The sequence below is a fragment of the Orcinus orca genome, chromosome X (genome assembly GCF_937001465.1).
Source record: "Orcinus orca chromosome X, mOrcOrc1.1, whole genome shotgun sequence".
Classification (NCBI taxonomy): Eukaryota; Metazoa; Chordata; class Mammalia; order Artiodactyla; family Delphinidae; genus Orcinus; species Orcinus orca.
In genome coordinates, this window is record NC_064580.1 from 66,691,261 (window position 1) to 66,714,424 (window position 23,164).

Below are 23,164 nucleotides of genomic sequence, written 5' to 3' on the forward strand. Positions count from 1 at the left end.
TTTCTAAGTCTTTGTTAAAGTTCTCACTGAGTTCCTCCAATCGTTCCCTGAGTTTGGTGAGCACGCTTATGACTGTTTCTTTGAACTCTTCTATCAGGTAAACTACTTATCTGTTTCATTAGCGTTTATTTTTTTCTGGGGTTTTATTTTGTTATTTTGTTTGGACCATATTCCTCTATCTCATTACTTTGATCTTCTTTTGTGTTTCTATAAATTAGGTGAAACAGCTACCTCCCCTGATCTTGAAGAAGAGGCCTTGTGTGGGAACATTCCCTGTGTAGAATACTTGTGCCTAGAGACTTTGCCAGGCCAGATGGGGCTGCAGTGGGCACCAGTTGGGGTTAATCCCTGGGGACCACTATGCCCGAGGCTGCCTTGGTGGGATCACAGAACCTGGAGGAGGGCCCAGTCCAGAGGTAGCCCCCTGGGAAGTACTGCACCCAAGGCTGCCTTAGGAGGATAGCTGGAGCTGGAGAGGACCTGGTCCAGGGGCAGTCCCTGAAGAGTGCTGGGCCATAGGCTGCCTTGATGGGGCGGCTGGAGCTGGAGCAGATATGGGGCAGGAGGAGTCTGGGGAGGGAACTCCAAACAATAGTGATCACCACTGCCTCCTACCCAGGCAAGGGCTCCAACAGTTCCCTGTCATTTTGGCAGAAACTCTAGGGTTAGGAAACAGATTTCCTTTACATATACTGTAGGTGCCTTTAAAGTTTTTTCACTGTGTCCCAGGGTGAGTGTGTCTGCATTTGGATCCCTCAGCAATCCATCTCCCTACTGTAGATCACTGTGAAAGAGGAGGGGTTCCCATGGATACCATGTCTCTGACTTTCCTACCAGTTTCTATGTGGTTCTTCTATTGGCAGCACCAGTTCATTCAGCCCCCAGATCTTCTTCAAGAGAAAATGCATTGTGTTTAGGTGTAGATCACTGTGCTCAGGGGAGGAGGTGAGCATAGGGTCTTCCTGTGCCGTAACCTATCCAAGTCCACTCTATGTTTGTTTTCAAATATAATGCTCACTGATAAAGCTTACTCTGAAAACACAGGCATACCTCAGAGATGTTGCAGGTTTGGTTCCAGACCATCACAATAAAGCGAATTATCACAATAAAGCGAGTCACACAAATTTTTTGGTTTCCCACTACATATAAAATTCAGGTCTACACTATTCTGTAGTCTATTAAGTGTACAATAGCATTATGTCTTAAAAAACAATGTATATACCTTAATTTAAAAATACTTTATTACTAAACAAATGCTTGCATCGTCTCGCTGAAGCAAGTCATAATCTTTTTGCTGGTGGAGGGTCTTGCCTCCATGTTGATGGCTGCTGACTGGTCAGGGTGGTGGCTGCTGATGACTGGGGTGGCTGTGGCAATTTCTTAACATAAGACAACAATGAAGTTTGCTGAATCGATAATGGCTCTTCCTTTCATGAACGATCTCTCTGTAGCATGCAATGCTGTGTGACAGCATTTTACCCACAGTAGAATTTCTTTCAAAATGGGAGTCAATCTTCTCACACCCTGCAATGGATTTATCAACTAAGTTTATGAAATGTTCTAAATCCTCTGTTGTCATTTCCACCATCTTCACAGCATCTTCGCCAGGAGCAGATTCCATCTCAAGAAACCACTCTCTTTGCTCATCCATAAGAAGCAACTCTTCATCCATTAAAGTTTTATCATGAGATTGCAGCAATTCAGTCACATCTTCAGGCTCTTCTAATTCTAGTTCTCTTGCTATTTCCACCACATCAGCAGTGACTTCCTACCCTGAAGACTTGAACCCCTCAAAGTCATCCATGAGGGTTGGAATTCACTTCTTCCCAACTCCTGTTAATGTTGATATTTTGACCTCTTCCCATGAATCATGAATGTTCTTAATGATACCTAGAATGGTGAATCCTTTCCATGAGGTTTTCAATTGACTCTTCCCAGATCCATCAGTGGAATCACTGTCTATGGAAGCTATAGCCTTACAAAGTGTACTTCTTAAATAATAAGACTTGAGAGTTGAAATGACTCCTTGATCCATAGGCTGCAGAATGGATGTTGTGTTAGCAGGCTTGAAAACAACATTAATCTCGTTTTACATCTCCATCAGAGCTCTTGGGTGACCAAGAGCAGTAATATTTTAGAATTACTGTCAATGAGCAGAAATATTTTGAAAGGAATCTTTTTTTTTTTCTGACCAGTCGGTCTCAACAGTGAGCTTAAAACACTCAGTAAACCATGCTGTAAACAGATGTGAGGCCATCCAGGCTTTGTTGTTCCATTTATAGAGCACAGGCAGAGCAGATTTAGCATAATTCTTAAGGGCCCTGGGATTTTCCAAATGGTAAATGAGCAGTGGCTTCAACTTGAAGTCACCAACTACATTAGCTCCTAATAAGAGACTTAGCCTGTTCTTTGAAGCTTCAAAGCTAGGCATCGACTTCTCTCCAGCTATGAAAGCCCTAGATGGCATCTTCTTCCAATAGAAGGCTGTTTTGTCTACACTGAAAACCTGTTGTTTAGTGTAGCCACCTTCATGAAATACCTTAGCTAGATTCCTCTGGATGACGTGCTGCAGCTTCTACATTACCACATGCTGCTTCACCTTGCACTTTTATGTTATGGAGATGGCTTCTTTCCTTAAACCTCATGGAACCAACCTCCGTTAGCTTCAAACTTTTCTTCTGCAGCTTCCCCACCTCTCTCAGTCTTCATACAACTGAAGAGAGCTAAGCCTTACTCTGGATTAGGCTTTGGCTTACGAGAATGTTGTGGTTGGTTTGATCTTCTATCCAGACCACAACTTTCTCCATTATCAGAAATAAGGCTGTTTCACTTTCTTATCATTTGTGTGTTCACTGGAATAGCACTTTTAATTTCCTTCAAGAACTTTTCCTTTGAATTCACAACTTGGCTAACTGTTCGGCAAAGAGGCCTAGTTTTGGCCTATCTTGGCTTTTGACACGCCTTCTTCACTAAGCTTAATCATTTCTAGCTTTTGATTTAAAGTGAGAGACAAGCAAGTCTTCCTTTCACTTGAATACTTAGAGGCCACTGTAGTGCTATTAATTGGCCTGATTTCAATACTGTGTGTCTTAGGGGATAGGGAGGCCTGAGGAGAGGGAGAGAGACAAGGGAAAGGCCAGTCGGTGGATCAGTCAGAACCCACACAACACAAAATTTATCAATTAAGTTGCCTGTCTAACATGGGTGTAGTTCATGGCTCCCCAAAACAATTACAATAGTAACATCAAATATGACTGATCACAGATCACCATAACAAACATAATAATAACAAAAAAGTTTCAAATACTGTGAGAATTACAAAATGTGACACACAGATATGGAGTGAACAATTGCTGTTGGAAAAATGGTGCTGATAGACTTGCTTAACACAGGGTTGCCAGAAACCTTCAATTTGTGAAAAACACAGTATCTGTGAAGTGCAATAAAACAAGGTATGCTTATGCTGAAATAATAAATCAAATATTTTGAAGTAGTTAATATACAGTCATTTCCTCATCATAAGATGTCCTAATACGATACTAAACTAAAACACAGAGATGTGGATGCTGTAAGGTAAACGTAAATGACTTATTCAAGGTGTTGCTTCTCAAAAAGTTCAGAAAGCTACCGCAAAAGAATTAAGCATAAACTCTTTGAAGTGAAAGTGAAGTATGCAGTGAAAATCATAGCTCAGTTATAGCCATCTACTTATTTAATATCCATTTCAATTTCCAGGTGCAACATTTTGGCTCTCTAATACTTCCTATTTAGGTTTTCTTACATTTACTATAAGAAAGTGATTTGTAAGGGGAATTCCCTGGCGATCCAGCGGTTAGGACTCGGAGCTTTCACTGCCGGGTCCCAGGCTGGATCTCTGGTCAGGGAACTAAGATCCCACAAGCCACGCAGCACAGTGAGAAAAAAAAAAAAAAAAGAAAAAGTGATTTATTTTTAACACTTACATAGTACCAGGTATATATGATCATGTACTATGATCTACTCAGCCTTATATAGAGTTAATCTAGATGTAAAGAACAAAAATAGATTTTTATCATCTATTTGTTCTAGAAAATGTTTCTGATCAACTATACATGTAGATAGCTACAATAAATAAAAATATATCCATCTATGAATGACTTCTATTTGACTGCACAGAGCTAAAATGAAACAAACACAATAGAAAAGTAGGCAAAGTTTGTCATTTGGAACCCACAGCCTTCCCTGTCTGCTTTTAAGTTCATAACATGTAGCAACCTACTCTCTTCTCCAGTTCTTTTCAAATTTTTTCATATTATGGCATATATGGAAAGCAATAGTACTTACAATAGCACACCAGGAAAACTGGAAGATGCTATTCATTTCTGAAGGTGACCCAGCTGCATAAGACCCCATCTACAGTTCCAAGTGATGAACACATCAATACCTCAGCATACTTTTATGTAATCCATTTAGAGCACAGTATGAGACACACTGGTTAGTCTACTCTCTCTTTTCTCTTAACCATAAGTTATGAGAAAAAATTAAGAATATTTTAAGAAAACCATTCCCAGGAACACATAAACTTTAAGCTATTTATTTCTAATTACGAGATGAGAGACTGAGGAGAACTTAAGTGAAAATGCAGGTCAGGAGACCAGGGGAGGAGATAACAGGAGCTTCCCACTACCTTAAATTAAACTATAACCATTCCTTTACTATTCTTAGAAAAGCATACTTTAAATCTAGTTGGAAGATGAATGCTGATAATAAACTGCCTTTATGGGGTAACAGAAGAGAAAAACAAGAAAAGAAATTTTGTAGTTTAAGTTTTACTATTCCCCTGATTTCTTAGAGAAGTAAGCCAGGGTCTGTGGTTAGGCTGCCATCTGTCTAGTTCAAGGAGATACTGAAGAGAGAAATGTTTATCAAGGAATCACCAAATTTGTTCAGCTGCAGGCATGAGACCAGCTAAGCTTGTCTGTGCACAGGATCATTCACCTAGCTGGCATTCACATCTCTTCTCAGATGGTCTCTACTGCTTTGCTCCATGATTCCCAAATGCCACATATTTAGAGTTACTTACACTGTTCTGTTTTCAGATATTTGATATTTCAAATATTCAGATATCTGTTCCCAGCACTGGAGTTCCTAAACACCCAGTCAGGCTGCACTAGGAGTATACAGAGCCTGAACACTAAACCTTCAAATGTAGATATGAGTAAAGATAACTTTAGCCATTGGGAAGTTCAATGGAAGACTTTCACTGAGTATACACTCATGCACAAGAGAAAGAAAGAAAGAGAAAGCAAAACATATGACAAACTGTACCTGACACAGGGGAAACCTAGAGACAATAAATATAGATTATGAAGAATTAAAAAGGAAAAAGACTAAACCAATGAAACTAGTTTTACTGTATAAAATGAATTGTAATCATAGTTTATCATCTGAAATGCTTCCACTTATTTATATAGTAGTTAAGTGAAATTACCCTGGTGGGTTTGAAATGGGCTATATCTAGGTCTGAATCCCACTTCTACCAATCATTTATAAAAATAAAGATAACAGCATTGCGAGGCTGCTCAAGAATTAAGTTAGCTAACACATGGAGTGAAAATAATACAGAGTTTAGGCATATACATGTAAATAAATGTTAGTTTTTCTTTTTTCCCTTCCTCTTAAATACCAGAGAGAGCACAATGGCTTGCTTGTAATTCAACATTCATCAAATATTTGTTATTACTTGTATCTGATTATCCTAGATGCTTACCAACTGAGGAAAGATATTCCTTTGAGCCAACCAGTGAGGATAATTAATAACTGAAAAAAGCACTGACATTACAATGACATGATATTTTCTAAATCAATGTTCCATGATAAACATAACATTTATCAGACTCACTTTCTTCCAGCTTTAAAGAAACTGAGGGATTGTTTCCTGTTTCATCCACATTTCCTTCACCACCTCCTCGAGATCTTGAATTCCAGACTTTAATCACTTCAACATCATTGTCACTGCCACTTCCACTTGAGCTACTATCTTTTTTCCCCTTTTTCCCCTTTGTTTTCTTCTTTCTAAAAAAAAAGAACAAATTCAAAGTATTAGGAAAACACAGGAAAGATACAAGTGCCAATTATTAGAGGATGATCAGCAAGTACGGATTTTAAACATGTCAACACAGGGCACAAAAAGTATTCAATTTACTTTGTATAATCATCAGAGCTTAAACTCATGGAGGTTTCTTCAGAATCTGAAGCTATAAATTCATCCATACTGTCTTCATCAAAATATCCCTAGAGAAAAAAAAAAGATGAATGTTTTAAGAATTTATATCAATTTATACTGGAAATTATAATAATGTTTATTTCATTTAAGGATAAGTTAATTGTTATGAGATAAGGAAGAACTGAAGAACTATCATAGATTAGAAAAAATAAAGGAGACGTCACAGATATGAATAATAAACAAAATGTGAAATCTTGGATTGAATCAAGGAAAAGAAAAGGGATGTAAGTACAAAAACTGATGAAATCCAATTAACGTCTATAGTTTAGTTAATAGTACTAACCCAATGTTAATTTCTTAATTTTGACCATTTTACTATGGTTATGCAAGATGTTAATCTATGACAAAGGAGGCAAGAATATACAATGGAGAAAAGACAGCCTCTTCAATAAGTAGCGCTGGGAAAACTGTACAGATACATGTAAAAGAATGAAATTACAACACTCTCTAACACCATACACAAAAGATAAACTCAAAATGGATTAAATACTTAAGTGTAAGGCCAGATACTATAAAAATTCTTAGAGGAAAACATAGGTAGAACACTCTGACATAAATCACAGCAAGATCTTCTTTGACCCACCTCCTACAGTAATGAAAATAAAAACAAAAATAAACAAATGAGATCTAATGAACTTAAAACCTTTTGCACAGCACAGGAAACCATACACGAAACAGAAAGACAATCCACAAAATGGGAGAAAATATTTGCAAACGAAGAGACTGACAAGGGATTAATCCCCAAAATATACAAACAGCTCATGCAGCTCAATATCAAAAAAACAAACAAACCAATCAAAAAATGCATGGAAAAAAAAAAAAAGCATGGAAGATCTAAATAGACATTTCTCCAAAGAACACATACAGATGGTCAAAAGGCACATGAATATATGTTCAACATCACTAATTATTAGATAAATGCAAATCAAAACTACAGTGAGGTATCGCCTCACACTAGTCAGAATGGCCATCATCAAAAAATCTACAAACAATAAAGACTGAAGAGGGTGTGGAGAAAAGGGAACCCCCTTCTACACTGTTGGTGGAAATGTAAACTGGTACAGCCACTATGGAGAACAGTATGGAGGTTCCTTAAAAAACTAAAAATAGAGCTACCATATGAGCCAGCAATCCCACTCCTGGGTATATACCTGAAGAAAACCATAATTCAAAAAGATACATGCATCCCAATGTTTACTGCAGCACTATTTACAATAGCCAGGACATGGAAGCAACCTAAACGTCCATCGACAGACGAATGGAAAAAGAAGATGTGACACATATATACAATGGAATATTACTCAGCCATAAAGAAGAATGAAACAATGCCATTTGCAGCAACCTGGACGGACCTAGATTGTCATACTGAGTAAAGTAAGTTAGAGGACATATATCACATGATATCACTTATATGTGGAATCTAAAAACAGGGTACAAATGAACTTATTTACAAAACAGAAATAGAGTTACAGATATAGAAAACAATCTTATGGTTACCATGGGGAAGGGTGGGGAGGGATAAATTGGGAGATTGGGATTGACATATACACACTACTATATATAAAACAGATAGCTAATAAGGACTTGCTGCATAGCACAGGGAACTCTACTCAGTACTCTGTAATGACCTATATGGTAAAAGAATCTAAAAAAGAGTGGATATCTGTATACATATAACTGATTCATTTTGCTGTACACCTGAAACTAATACAACAGTGTAAATCAGCTATATTTCAATAAAATCTTTAAAAAAGATTAACATTTAACAATCCTTCCATAATCACAATGCATTCAAACATATAGTAATTAACTAGAAATAAAATAAGTTGAATTACTGTACCAAAAAGAAAAAAATTTTTGAATATACAGTACGTCTATACAGATCAACCTTTTTCCTAAAGTTATTCTGCTTCCGAAGATACCTTTTGATCAACTTTAGGTTAGTTGATTTACCTTATTTTCTTTGCTAATGTAGTCCAGCTGCAAACACCAAGGATGAGTCCAGATTCTACTTAACATCTGAAAATCTTGGAAAAGTTTTGCACCTGCCTTTCCTCTTCCACCTTCACTGCTATTACCTACACCTGATCAAAAGAAAAAAAGAGTTAATGTTAAGACATAAGAATTCTCTAATTCATCCAAGGTGTTTCTAAATTAGGGCCTTAACTTTATCTGTGCCTCGGACTCCTTTGCCCATGTAGAGAATCTTATAGGCCCTCTTTCTCAGAAAATTTCAAAACATATAAAATAAATAGGATAACAAAAGAAACCCATTATACAGAAATTATCAAGATGTTTAAAAACAAACTTTTGATATAGTGGTATGTGTACCTTATTAATGCATTAAATAACAAACTACAGCAGTAATTTTAACAACTGCCTGAAATTCTGAAGCATTGATAAAGGTAAATTTGAGATATCGGTAATGACAATAATATATAGAAATATTTCTGATTTCTATTGGTAACAAAGTCACAATTAACACTAATACTACTTTGGTTTGTTGCCTATATTAATAATTGGAAAAATGCTGTATTTTTGATAGAGGTTAGTGAAAACGTAATTTTTTTCTTATTCAGGTTTTTCTTATTCAGGTCCTAGATTCTAACCATAGACCCTAGATGACAAACTTCTGCTTTAGATAAAGCCACTCTCTGTATACAGTATTTTAGCAACTCTCTCCAATTATTCTTACACCAAAAAAACTACTTCTAAAACTTATATTTTTCCTGTTGAAAAAAATAGATTTCTTTTGCCCAGAGTAATTTCAACAAGATTATATTTTTCATATGAAAATGAAGTGAAAATTAAATGAATGCACATTTCATTAATATGACAAAATCATCAAGAGGGTAAAACAGAAGAACAAAGCTGACTTTTTTTTTTACTAAATTTATTTTTGGCTGTATTGGGTCTCCGTTGCTGCGCACGGGCTTTCTCTAGTTGCAGCAAGCGGGGCCTACTCTTCATTGCAGTGCACAGGCTTCCATTATGGCAGCTTCTCTTGTTGTGGAGAATGGGCTCTAGGCGCACGGGCTCCAATAGCTGTGGTACGTAGGCTCAGTAGTTGTGGCTCACGGGGTCTAGAGCGCAGGCTCAGTAGTTGTGGCGCATGGGCTTAGTTGCTCCGTGGCATGCTGGACCTTCCCTGACCAGGGCTCAAACCCGTGTCCCCTGCATTGGCAGGTGGATTCTTAACCACTGCACCACCAGGGAAGCCCAAAGCTGACTTTTTTAAAAAACAGCATTTAAGCAATAACATTTTTCTGTCCACAGTTTTAAAAGATGTAAATTCACTGATAATTAATGTCTTGTCTCCATGAGGGACAAGAGTATATTCAGTAATGATATGAAATATGAATAAAAATGCATAAAAGCCTGATACTGATTATTTTGCCTGATAGAGGTATTTCCACTGTGTATGACAGAAATCATTGCTGTGAAAATGAGGCATCTAATTACTTGATATACAACTGTTCATAGCATTCCTTATAATTCTTTTATTTCTGTAAGGTCAGTAGTAATGCTCTTTCATTCTTGATTTTAGTTATTTGTATCTGCTCTATTTATTACTTTGTAAGTACAACTAAAGAGTTATCAATTATCTTGATTATTTCAAAAAACCAAGTTTTGGTTTCAATAATTTTCTCTACTGTTTTCCTTTTCTCCTTTATACTTATTTCTGATTAGTCTTCATTATCTCCTTCCTTCTTGCTTTGGGTTCAGTTTGCTCTTATTTTAGTTTCTTAAGGTAGAAAGTTAGTTATAAATTTGAGATCTTCTTTCTTGATACAGTCATTTACAGCCATAAACTTCCCTGGAAGCATTGCTTTACCTGCATCCCCTATTTTAGTATCTTATGTTTTCATTTTCATTTACTTCTAAATGTTTTCTAATTTCCTTTGTGATTTCTTCTTTTGACTCACTGGTTACTTAAGAGCATGTTATTTACACATATTTGTGAATTTTCTCACTTTCCTTCAGTTATTGGTTTGTAATTTCATTCTAATGTGGTTAAAGAAAATATTTTGTGTGGATTTTATCCTTTTATATTAAATGAGGCTTGTGTTATGCTCTAAAATATGGTCTATCTTGGAGAATGTTCCATGTGCACTCGAGAGGAATGTGTATTCTGCTCCTATTGGACAGACTGTTCTACAGATGCCAGTTAGGCCTAGTTGATTCATAAGTGTTTTTCAAGTCTTCTATTTCCTTGCTGATCTTCTGCCTAGCTGTTCTATCCAATATTGAAAGCCTTATGAGTTTTTTAAATTAATGTGAAGAAATGAGAGATTTCAAAAAAAAGTAAGCTAAACAACTACCATTTATTCTCCAAGAAAGGCTGATTAAAAAGTCAATTTTTATTTTGGTGGGTGGGAACTACTCTTGTATATACCATAAACATCTTCTATTATAAAAAAATTTCATAAGACTTTTAAGCCTAACTGGCTAGTGTAGAATGTTAAAGGGGAAAAACTGAAGTCTCCTCTACCTACAGTACTGATATGTGTTAGAGTTGTTATTCTTTGTGAGGAATGGGAACCACATAAAAAGAATATATTAATAAGTTAGCCAAATAAACATCCACAGAAAAATGTTCTCTATACAAAAGAGAATTGACAATTATTATTGAATCATTCTATCCTAAAAAAAAATGTTTTGACGCCAAATGGCTTTATTTGGAAATACAAGCACAAAAAAGGGCAAGTAAATATATAATGACAAGTGAGTCTTCCTTTCACTTGAACACTTAAGAAGCTGAGGTATGCCTGTATCTTGTTCTGGCTTTGATTTACATTTCCCTGATGGCCAATCATACTGAGCATCAGTTAGAGCAGTGATGCTCAAGCAGAGGGTACATCAAAATCACCTAGAGGGCTTATAAAAATGCAGCTGCCTGAGCCCTACTCCAGAACCACTGACTCAACCTCTAATGTGTGGCACTTAGACCCATTCATTTTTAGAGACAAAAGGATATTACTGTTCTCTATTTCTAAGAGTACAGTTCAGTGGCATTAAGTATAACTGAAATGTTGTGCAACCATCAGCACTCTCCATTTCTAAGACTTTTTTCCATCATCCTAAACAGAAACTCTGTATCCATTAAATGAATCTGACTATTCCAGTCACCTCTAAGTGTAATCACACAGGATTCGTCCTTTTGTGTCTGGCTTATTTCATTTAACATGATGTCTTCAGGATCTGTTCATGTCAGGATTTCTTTCTAGACTGTAATATTCCATTGTTTGCATATATCATATTTTGTTCATCTATTCATTACTTGATGAAGACTTGGATTGCTTCCATCTTTTTGGCTATTATGAAATAATGCTATGTAAACATGAATGGGTAAGTATCTATTAGAGTTCTTGCTTTCAATTATTTTGAAAGTGGAATTCTACCTAGAAGTGGAATTGCTGGATCATATGGTAACTCTCTGTTTAACTCTTTGAGGAACTGCCACACTACCTTCTCCACAGGAGCTGTACCATTTTATATTCCTAGCAGCAATGCACCAGGGTTCTAGTTTTTCCTTATCATTGCCAACACTTATTATCTTTCTTTATCTGATAGTCATCCTATTGGGTGTGAAGTGGTATCTCTTGGTTTCAATTTACATTTCCTGAATAACTAATGATGATGTAGAGCATCTTTTAATGTGCTTATCAGTCATTTGTATATCTTTTTTGGAGAAATGTCTATTGAAAACTTTGCCCATTTTTGAATTGGCTTGTTTGGTTTTTCGTTGTTGTTGTTAGGTTGTAAGAGTTCTTTATATATTCTGGATATTATCCCCCTTTTAGGAAAGTGACTTACAAATATTTTCTTCCAATTTGTGGACTGTCTTTTTATGTGCTCCATTTTTGCATTCCTTAAGACAGTGTATGGATTTTAATACTGATTTAAGCTTAAAATCAGGCTGTTTGAAAACTAAGTATTCACACTTGTAAAACCTAAAGTTGTTTACTGAAGGCAGAGGCTTACATGTAAATATAAACTTCTGACACTTGATGGTAAAAAGGAAGACTGCAGGATTGTACTTTTTAGAGAACAAAGGAAAATTAAGAGGATGTTAATTTTCTTGAAATTCATTAAATTTAGCCTCTCATGACTTTAATTCTATAAATATTAAATATATTATAAATTATCACTACTAAAATTAACATCAAATTGTTGCTAGTATCAAAAGCAAAATTTATGTGAACTTTTAAAAGCCAAGTCAAATATAAAAAGAGTCAAATATAGAAACAAAAGAATTTCTGGAATATGTAACAGAAAAAATACCAAACATTTTAAATGCAAGTGAGATAGGTGAATGACATTTTGGGAGAAACACTTTGATGGTTTGTAGTGAGAATCAAGATAAAGTAACCTTTAATATAATCCATTTAGCCTTTTATGGACGTTTTTTTAAGGGGGCTATTAACTCAGGTTAACTTTAAGGAAAATAAAACATCACATTTAGCAGGGGGAAAACCCAAGACATTCTCATGACTGAAAGATTCATGGCATCAGATAATAATTTAGCAATTATACCTTTCTGCGTTTAGAAGCATTGGCAATTAGTACTTTAGATATATACTCCTATCAAGTGAAGTCACAAAGAATGAGGTCCCTTTAATTCTTAAATACTGCATTGCTCTCAAAAAGAGTACATTTTAATATCTATATATGAGCTATTAACATTTTGCTGTTGGTTATTAGAGACAACTGATTCTTTAATAATTGAAAACATCTAGTACATTCCTCACAATAAAACAAAATTTCAAATGGAGAAAATATTAAATGACCAAATTTAGTACCCTTTATTACTCAGAGATTAATGAAAGATAGGTCTGATAATCCCTCTCTTTCTCTCTCTCATTGGAATTTCTACATTTGGTTACTTAATCATGTCTGCAATTTTTGTCATTCAAAACAGAATGGTACTGATACAATAAATCTAATAGCTTATGATTACTATACAAATGAAACTGTATGCCTTGCTGGAAATGATCTCCTTCCAAAAGTCAGTCAGAAAATTGTTTTTATAATACAGCAAAACAACATTTCTATAAAATACAAACATTCAAATCCTCTTTTCCCCAAAGCAGAACAACTGTTGAGGACTATCATCATTATTCTACTTTCTAAAATGCACTGCTGTCACAAAGAGTATTACTTTAACTATTGATAGGATAGGAAGTATCATTCTAATATGTGTGTATACACCTCCACCCTCCATTATTTTTTGATCAACTATTGTATCCACAATGGCTGAAGGGTACCTTCTAACCTGTAGCTCCTAAATAAATCTGGCGCATCACCGGAGGAAAGGTAACAGAATAAAGTGACTAACAAGTAAAAAAAAATCACTCCAGACCAAACAGAAACTAAAGTTTTGCTCTGTGAACAGTGACAACCTTGGGCACACAGACACACACAAACACACGAGTTTACTGATGATGAAACAATATCTGTTCATTGTATTTTTAAAAAGCACATAGAAAATAGTACAAAATAAAGTTCTGCATAATGTTATCACCCAGAAAATAACCTATTATTAACATTTTTGTGTATTTTAGGCATTTGTGCATATTTTTACTGTAACATTGGGACATAATGTGTGCGCTGCTTTGTATTTTGCCTTTTTTTCCCTTCAAACTTTGTCAATTTGATACCTAAGAAATGATTTCATAAATTTGATTTACAGGTTTTTTATTATTAATGTGGTTGGATATTTTTTAATAATACACCGGAATTTTATTTATCTTGGATATTAGTTTTTTTAATTAGAAATATTTTGTGCTTTTACAATATAAACATACCCATTTTATGCAAATGCAAAATTGCAAAAGAACAACTGACATGGTGAAATTATCAAGACAGCATTCTTCAGAAAAAGAATGCTTTAAGAGAGAAAACAATAAGCTAAGTGTATTTGTTACCTGTCAAGTGATCTAAGTAGTACTGATAGAGTTTGCACTGAATAGGAGTCATTCTCACAGCTAACACGTATTCATGTTTTGGAGGCAAGAACTTTGTTAATGCTGTATAATCTTTCCTCTGCAATTAATAAAAAGAGAATGAAAATTAGTTAAATATATGACAGTAACTAACTGTTCTAAGAATTATCATTGCTTGCAACTAAAAAAATGTACATAAATAAATAGGTACCAGACATATAAGAAAACATTTACTTAAACATATTTACCCTCTTTAATCACACAATGATCCCATATAATTGTAGTTAATGTATTTCATGTGACTATACAATATGACGCACTGGTAAAAAGATACTGCAACACACCAGGCAGGTTTTAAATTGAAGTGGCCATATTACCAAGTGAGCAATTTAGGTTTTCAAATGGTCTCCTCTATATAGAAAAAAAGAAAAGAAAAAAAGGTGGGGAGGGGATATAGTAGGTAGTGCTAGCAAAAAGACTTGCTTTAATCATACAGTAAAACCGTTGAATCAAAGTTTGATGCAGTCTGGGTTATCCTTTGGGTAAGATGTGCCAACATGCCAGAGGATAACACATAATGTCAGGGGGAATGTTTGCCCAACTGAGAAAACAAGCCAAGTATAGGCACTCTTGAAACCATTTAACATAGGAACAGGAAAGAAAGAACACTAATGTGCTAGATACAAATGACTACCTAAACAAGAAAAACGCTGCCTAAGTAGCAGCAGTAATACAGAAATACAGTACCTGCTAGTACCTCTGGCTAACCTGAACAAACAGGATGATTTCACCTTACGTAATGGTAGTATATTCAGTCAAAATGATAGCCTGTCTCATCTGTTACATCTTTTTTGCTACCATTAATATCTAGTGTCTTAAGAAAAATACAGAACTAAGATAAAATGCAGACTCACCAACTGGTCAGTCTCTACATACTTATCTACTCATTTTAACAAAGGTTTACTGAAGATCCGTGTGTAAACAACACTATTAGCCCATTAAGGTTACTGTATGTACTTGGAATTAATAAAACTGTTTCTTCAGGATTACATTAATATGGCTTCACTCATAATTCATAATTGCCTTTCCTAAAACCATTTCAAACAAATGAGGCTTGGAATACTATACTATAGAATTAGGTGAGCACAGAAATTTCTTAATCATAATAGCTGTGTTCCTTTTACATACTCCCTATCTTAAGGATGAGAAAATCTAAACATGAACATATTAACACATGAAGTTATACACCCAGCAAATGAATTAATCAATTATGTTCTAAACCTCTCAAGGCAATTTTTTTAAAGTTCAATGTTGCATAAACTTTGGAAGAGACTGCAAAGAGATTTAACTATAAAACTATTGATACATGCTGAAAGGAGAAAGAAAACACAAAGTTTGAATTCAGAAAACATTTTGAGATTGCAATATACCAAAGTAACAATATTTTATTACTGTGGAATGTACTTGTACCTGAACACATCCAGCTAACATTTCATAGAGAATGTGAGCACGTTTTTTCATTACTCTGACATCTACCATGGTAGAATCTGCACACTGACCATTTTGGATTGGATTTATAAATCGATTCCTGAACTCCTTAATGGATCCAAGCAAATTTTCTTTGATAAAGTTAACCATGCAATGATCTAAGAAAGAAGATATTAGTTCATTAACAACAGTAATGGCTAAAAGAACTGAGAACAATTCTCTGATAAAATGCTCGTGTCTAAAAGGCATGCCATGGAAGCATTACAATTAAGCTACAAAGAAAGAACACCAAACTGAGTGTAGACTAATACTGGTTATCAGTATGATTTAGAACTGGATTACCTAAATCAGATGAGAAACTCAAATAAAACCCATCCCAAAATTCTAGACATGAATGTTTAAGAAAACACCAAAGAACATTTTATTTGAACTCACTAGTCTTTTTAATAGATACTGAGTATAAAACAACTGCTCTATAATTCTAACCATGATTTTATGGTCAGCAAGGGAATCTCGTGAAAAAAACATAGATACTGAATCAAAATAATAAAATCAGGTAATAAACTACTATATCAAATTTTGTATTAACTGATTTAGTTCCAGAAATCCTTAACAGAGTAATCAGTTGCCCTATACTACACAGGACCACAATGTGAAACAGGGCAACAGTCTATAAATGGGGCAACAGAAAAGGGGGAAACTGGAACAGACAAAAATAAAGATAAAATATAGATACATATTATAGATAAATATAAACAAGGACAAAGTGAGACAATAACCAGTATTACGAATAATAAAACAGAAAACAGTAACTATAAATACACCAAAAGAATATAAATAACATAAAAATAACAAAAAGCTATTAGAACAGATTACAATGGGAAATTTCAATTTGTTATTTGCTGAGTAACTCATGTTCCCTCTTTAGTGTCATCACACACATATGAAAATAAGGGAAATTCACAAGTCACTTCCCTGGGTTCACATCATCTATCCTCAGCCTCAGCAAACTGTATCCTGACATCAATTCAACATAGCTCTCCTCCAATCTCCACCTTCCTAAAACTTTCATGCTTAGCATTTCTTTTCAATTTCCTATCAGTACCTCCTCCAAAACTGGATATATTTTATTACAATAGCTCCTGAATAGTCACAAATGCATTTGTATTTTTTAAGCAATCATTAAGACTTCTGATACCTTGCATATACTTTAAATTTTATATTTGTATTTGAACACTCATAATGGCACACCTCTTGATTGTGGTTTACCATTTATATTTATAAAACATTCCACTTGATGGGCTTCCCTGGTGGTGCAGCGGTTGAGAGTCCGCCTGCCAATGCAGGGGACACGGGTTCGTGCCCCGGTCCGGGAGGATCCCACATGCCGTGGAGCAGCTGGGCCCGTGAGCTATGGCCACTGAGCCTGCGCGTCCAGAGCCTGTGCTCCACAACGGGAGAGGCCACAGCAGTGAGAGGCCCGTGTACCGCAAAAAAAACAAAAAAAAAACCAAAAAAAAAAACAAAAAAAAACCCCATTCCACTTGAAATGAATGGTATACTTTCACAGTAGACTAAGAATGGACCTATGTAGTTCATGGTCAGAGACTATACTAGAATAAACTAAAGATAGGCAGATGGCGATGTGGCAAAAATATATCTGAGGCAATGCCAATACTCTATAGCGTAACTACAGATATTGACTCACACTCAATTAGGTTATTTTGAAGTGGGGTTCCCGTTAAAATAATCCTCCTCCTTGATCGTATAGAATTCATAGCTTTTGAAACAGCAGATGCTTCATTTTTTAGAATATGGCCTTCATCACAGACAACAAAGTCAGGGCCTAGAAAAAACAACATTTAATTAACATATAATAAAACTAAAAATATAATCCATTTAAGTTAAGTTAATCGTTTTACAGTGCTGCTCTTGTGGAAAGATAAAACAACATCCTGATAAGTTATATTTTATCTGTATATGGTTAATGTGGCTCTCACTAGTATTAATTTTATTAGAGTATTAAAGTACTACTATGGATGGTACTTAAGGTTCTCTGAGAGTACAAAAATAGGCAAGAATAGAAATAATCACACAGATGAAAAGATCCCAAGAGATCTGGGGTATCTGAAAAAAATAATATCTTTTACAAATGAAAAACAGTATCTAAAGATACATTTCAGCACTAATGTATCAAGTTAAAACTATCAACTGATATGTTTATGTATAGCTGATTCACTTTGTTGTGGAGCAGAAGCTAACACACCATTGTAAAGCAATTATACTCCAATAAAGATGTAAAAAAAAATAAAAAATAAAAAAAACCTATCAACTGAGACCAAGAGCAATTTATATATACATGAAATGACAAATTTCAAAAGTTACATTTTAAGAAATAATATGTAAATCACAATAGGCCAAGTAGTATTTCCCATTTGACTTATTCCTAATAACTAATACCCATTGCTGGGGAAAAATTTAACTGATAAAGGACCGCTAAACTGATTGTTACATGGGTATTGGGGTTGGGGGGAAAACACTTTCCAAGCTGTAAAAGATCTCATAGCTGAGAGTGACTCTTTCAAAAGAAATACATATTATTATTTTATGAAAATAACCATATGTATTCTTTGCTAAAGTATCCTATAAACACAATTTGCTTGCTGCTTAACATACACACAAATTACTTAAATATTGATTTAAACAATAGCAGTTGTCAAATTATCCTCTATATGTTAGGCATTATAGAAAATGCATCTTCTACATGATTTCAAAAGTAACTGCTTCAGCATGCCTGATCAAATAACACAATTGCTATTCAGTATTTAGATGGGGCTACATGAATAGTAAGACATTTTTAAATTACTAATCGACTTTCTAAAAACTAAAATATGTATCTTGCTTTGTAAATTACCTCTTACACAAGTGATTTAAATGATTTCTACCACCTAATATTCAGTGTTCATGAGGGTGTGGTGAAGCAGGTACTCTCATATACTCTTTGTGGAAGTCTAAATTAGTATCAAACATTTTGGAAGACAATTTTACAGTATCTCTTAAAATGTAAAATATGTGCACCCTTGACCCAAATTTCAATTTCTAGGAATTTATCCTTAAGATATACTTCCACGAGTACCCCAAGATACATAAAATATTCTCTGAAGTATTGTTTGTTTAGGGTGGAAAATTGGAAACAACTTAGAAGATTGGCAAAGGGGGTTAATAAAACTATGCTATAATGGAATGTCACAGAACTAAAATTAATGATGTAGATTTCTATGTAATAACCTTGAAAGATATGCCAAATATGTTCTTTGTATTATTAAACAAAAAGAAGAGTTTCAATATCTATATTATTATCCCATTTGTATTTAAACCACCACCTCAAACAGGGTGATTTTTATCTACATATACATATATGTAGTAAAGTAAAGGATTAATCTGGCCCAAAGAAAAGTTTAGCCTTTGCCTCCACCTCTAGGGAGGTAACCTCTAAACTCCTGGAATGTCTGACCTGATAAAAATATCTCTGTTCACCTGGATGGCTTGGGACACATCAGATAGTCTATGCTAACATGATGTGGGGTGAAGGGAGAGCAGCTTTGGTCATGTGGCATCTTCTCAACTTCTGGAGGAGCTAGAGACTAAGATCACCTGCATGGGTGGTCAACCATGTCTATGTGACCAAGCCCAAACTCTAGACACCAAGGCTCGGATGAGTGTGCCTGGTTGGCAATACTCCACGTGTATTGTCACACATCACTTCTGGGAGAAGTAAGTGCTGCCTGCACGATTCCACTAACAAACTGGGTGTGGAACTCTCCTGGGCCCTGTCCTATGTGCCTTTTCCTGTGGCAGATTCTAATCTGTATCCTTTCACTGTAATAAACCATAACCATGAGTATAAAGGCTTTTCTGAGTTCTGTGAGTCCTAGTGAATTACTGAACCTGAGAGTGGTCTTGGGAACATCCAAATATTGCAATATAAAATACATGCTTGCAAAAAAATATATAATTTAAAAATGGGCAGAGGATCTGAAGAGACATTTTTCCAAAGAAGACATACAAATGGGCAACAGGTACATAAAAAGCTCCTCAACATCACTAATCATCAGGAAAATGCAAGTTAAAACCACAATGAGATATCACCTCCCACCTATCAGAATGGCTATGATAAAACAAACAAACAAACAAAAAAAACAAGAAATAACAAGTGTTGGTGAGGATGTGGAGAGAAGGGAACCCTTGTGCACTGTTGGTGAGAATATAAATTGTTACAGCCACTATGGAAAACAGTAAGGAGGTTCCTCAAAAAACTAAAAATAGAACTACCATATGATCCAGCAATTCCACTACTGGGGATATAACTGGAAAAACTGAAAACAATAATTTGAAAAGATACACACCTCAACGTTCACAGTGCCACTAATTGCAAGAGCCAAGATATGGAAGCAAACCAACTGTCGACAGATGAAAGGATAAAGAAAATGTCTCTCTCTCTCTCTCTCTCTCTCTCTCACACACACACGCACACACACACACACACACACACACACACACACACACGCACAGAGAAATGTTACTCAGCTATAAAAAAGAATGAAATTCTGCCCTTTGCAGCAATATGAATGGATCTAGAGAATACTAAGCTTAGTGATATAAGTCAAACAGAGAAAGACAAATACTGTATGATAACACTTACATGTGGAATCTAAAAAACAAAACAAACAAATGTATATAGCAAAACAGAAAATGACTCACAGATATGGAAAACAAACTAGTGGTTACCAGTGGGGAGAGAGAAGGGGGGAGGGGCAAGATAGGGATATGAGACTGAAAGATACAAACCACTATGTATAGAACACATAAGCAACAAGGATATATCGTATAGCACAGGGAATTATAGCCATTATCTTGTAATAATTTTTAATAGAGTATAATCTGTAAAAATAATGAATCACTATGCTGAACACCTGAAACTAACATAATGTTGTAAATGAAGTATACCTCAATTTTTTAAAAAAAACATTAAACTCTACATTACAAAGAATAAACTTTAATGTATGCAAATAAAATGAAGGAACTGACCTATGTAACTTTAGAAAATGATGCTTGGAAATTATAAAGCTACAGACAAAAGCAATCATACATAAGCACTGTACTCTAGTTGGTAAATTTGTTTCTCACGAGGGTATAGGTTAATAATTCTAAAACTACTTTACATATAAGATGAGGTTGAATAAATAAGTAAATGGATAGTGGATGGTTGAAGCCAAGATTCTCACTGTTGAAAAAGACAAGTAACAGAATAACAAAAAAAGACTAAAATGAACCCTATGATACTGAATTAGAGTCAAATATATCACTATGACATCAAGTTTATGTTTATACACACACACACACACACACACACAGATAGATTTGTGTATATACCTGGATTCGTAGACCTATCACCTAGTTCTGTCTGCTGAGTGAACCTAGAAGCAATGACACTGCAGTAGCAACAAACACACCCAGTGCCCAGATCTTGGTTTGTAAACACCATTTTTCAGTGAAAGGAACCACGCATGGTTCCTTGTTGAAATGATGGACTCCGGGGCAAGGACAAATTAACATGATCCTAGAGCATACTACCAGAAAGTAATGAAGTGCTCAAAAAAATCAAAAGGATGAAACATCAAAGGGATACAGGAACCAATCTGAAAGAGCTCCCAGTGGACAAACTGGAACAATCTGAGCAACAAAATAAATAATACAGTGCTAGTTCTAACATATAAACTAATAATAGATAATTAATCTATCCTGATATAAATGACTGATTAAATAAATGGGTAAGAAGTGACAAATCTTTCTTAAAGAAAAATTAAAGAAAAATTCCAAATTTAAGTGTAGCCCACTATAATAGATGGAGCTTAATTTTTGCCCTCCCCCCACTTGGATGGGCTAGACTTAGTGACCAGCAAAGAACAGACACAGGTGAAAACAGTAACTCTACAGCAGAGAAACCTGGCAAACACTACCTTAACCAAGTGATGAAAATTAACATCACTAGTGATGTCATGTGGATCTAATTTACCCTTGATATAATATAAGGAGAAGGATACTACACCTCTAGTACATTATTTCAAAAACCTATAATCCCAGTCTAATTACAAGAAAAACAACAGATACTAGTGAACATCCTACAGGATACTTTAACAGTACTCCACAAGACTGACAAGATAACAGAAAATAAAAGAAAGACTAAGAAACTGTCACAGACCAGAGGAGACTGTGGAGACATTACAATTAAATGCAATGTGGTACCCTGGATGAGATCCTGGAACAGAAGGTGAACAGTAATATTAAACTGGTAGAATTCAAATAGAGTTTGGAGTTTAGTTAATAATATACGAATTTCTTAGTTTTGACAAATCTGCCATGGCAATGTAAGATGAACAGTGTGGGATTTGGGTTCAAGGTAAATGGGAGTGTTCTTTACTATCATTCAACTTTTCTGTAAACAAAGAAAACACAAAACTTTCCAAAATAATTATTTTAAATGTCACTAAATGACTTACATGGAAATAACAAACATTACTCTTCATGTTATGAGCTTTAATTTCTTTTTAATTCATTTCCTCATGATGACCATATTAAGCATCTGAAACTTGTTTAAACTGTTCCAAGGAAACCTTCTGAAAAACATGCTATTCACTAGCTCATAGCTCTCTGACAACAAAACAACCACAGGACTTCTAGACGACTATTTTAATCATGAGAAAATGATAAACTTATTATTAGGCCTTAACACTTACAATGGCAATTAGTTTGGTACATGCTAATTACATCATTATCTAAAAAAAAGAGGCAAAAGTGTACGAACTTTCAGTGATAAGATTTATAAGGTCTGAGGACCTAATGTATAAATAACATCGTAATAACATGGCAACTGATAACAATGTATTGTAACTGAAATCTGCTAAATGAGTAGAGCATAAATGTTCTGAACAAAAAAGAAAAAGAAAACTAAGTGAGGTAATGATGTGTAACTCAAAGGGGGTTATTCTTTCAGTGTATACATATATGAAATCATCACATTGTACACTTTAATTATGTTACAATTTTACTTCTCAATTAAACCTCAATAAAGCTGAAAAAATAAATTAAAAGTAAAATTATAAAGGGGCAAAGCCAAGGATTCTAAATAATACTTGGATTAAATAATTCTAAATTATTTTGGCAGTGAAAAATTGGACTTTCTCAACAAACATCTAAAGCCTCAACAGTGTCTTAAAGTAATTAGATATGACAAAATAAAGTTTGATAAGGAAAAAATATAGAATACAAACAACTAAATATTAATTGGTTCTGTGGATCATACAACTTGCTGCTTTTACAAGTCGCAAGTAAGAATCAAATATTTGGATCTTGCATCATGAAGATTACTGTTAGAAGGAATGACAGCATTGCAAATATTAACCTT

General features: G+C 34.8%; 1 protein-coding gene across 16 annotated transcripts in view; it reads right to left on the bottom strand.

Annotated features, from left to right (window-relative positions):
• Positions 1 to 23,164, bottom strand: part of ATRX (ATRX chromatin remodeler) — a 249,515-nt gene that overhangs the window by 76,512 nt on the left and 149,839 nt on the right. For all 16 annotated transcript variants that reach the window (XM_004280438.4, XM_033406900.2, XM_004280437.4 and 13 more), the window contains 6 exons: positions 17,408 to 17,545; positions 15,682 to 15,857; positions 14,194 to 14,311; positions 8,219 to 8,349; positions 6,185 to 6,273; positions 5,882 to 6,054 (listed from right to left, as the gene is read on the bottom strand). In XM_004280438.4, the coding sequence (XP_004280486.1) occupies positions 5,882 to 6,054; positions 6,185 to 6,273; positions 8,219 to 8,349; positions 14,194 to 14,311; positions 15,682 to 15,857; positions 17,408 to 17,545 (825 nt within the window). The remainder of the gene's footprint in view (positions 1 to 5,881; positions 6,055 to 6,184; positions 6,274 to 8,218; positions 8,350 to 14,193; positions 14,312 to 15,681; positions 15,858 to 17,407; positions 17,546 to 23,164) is intronic.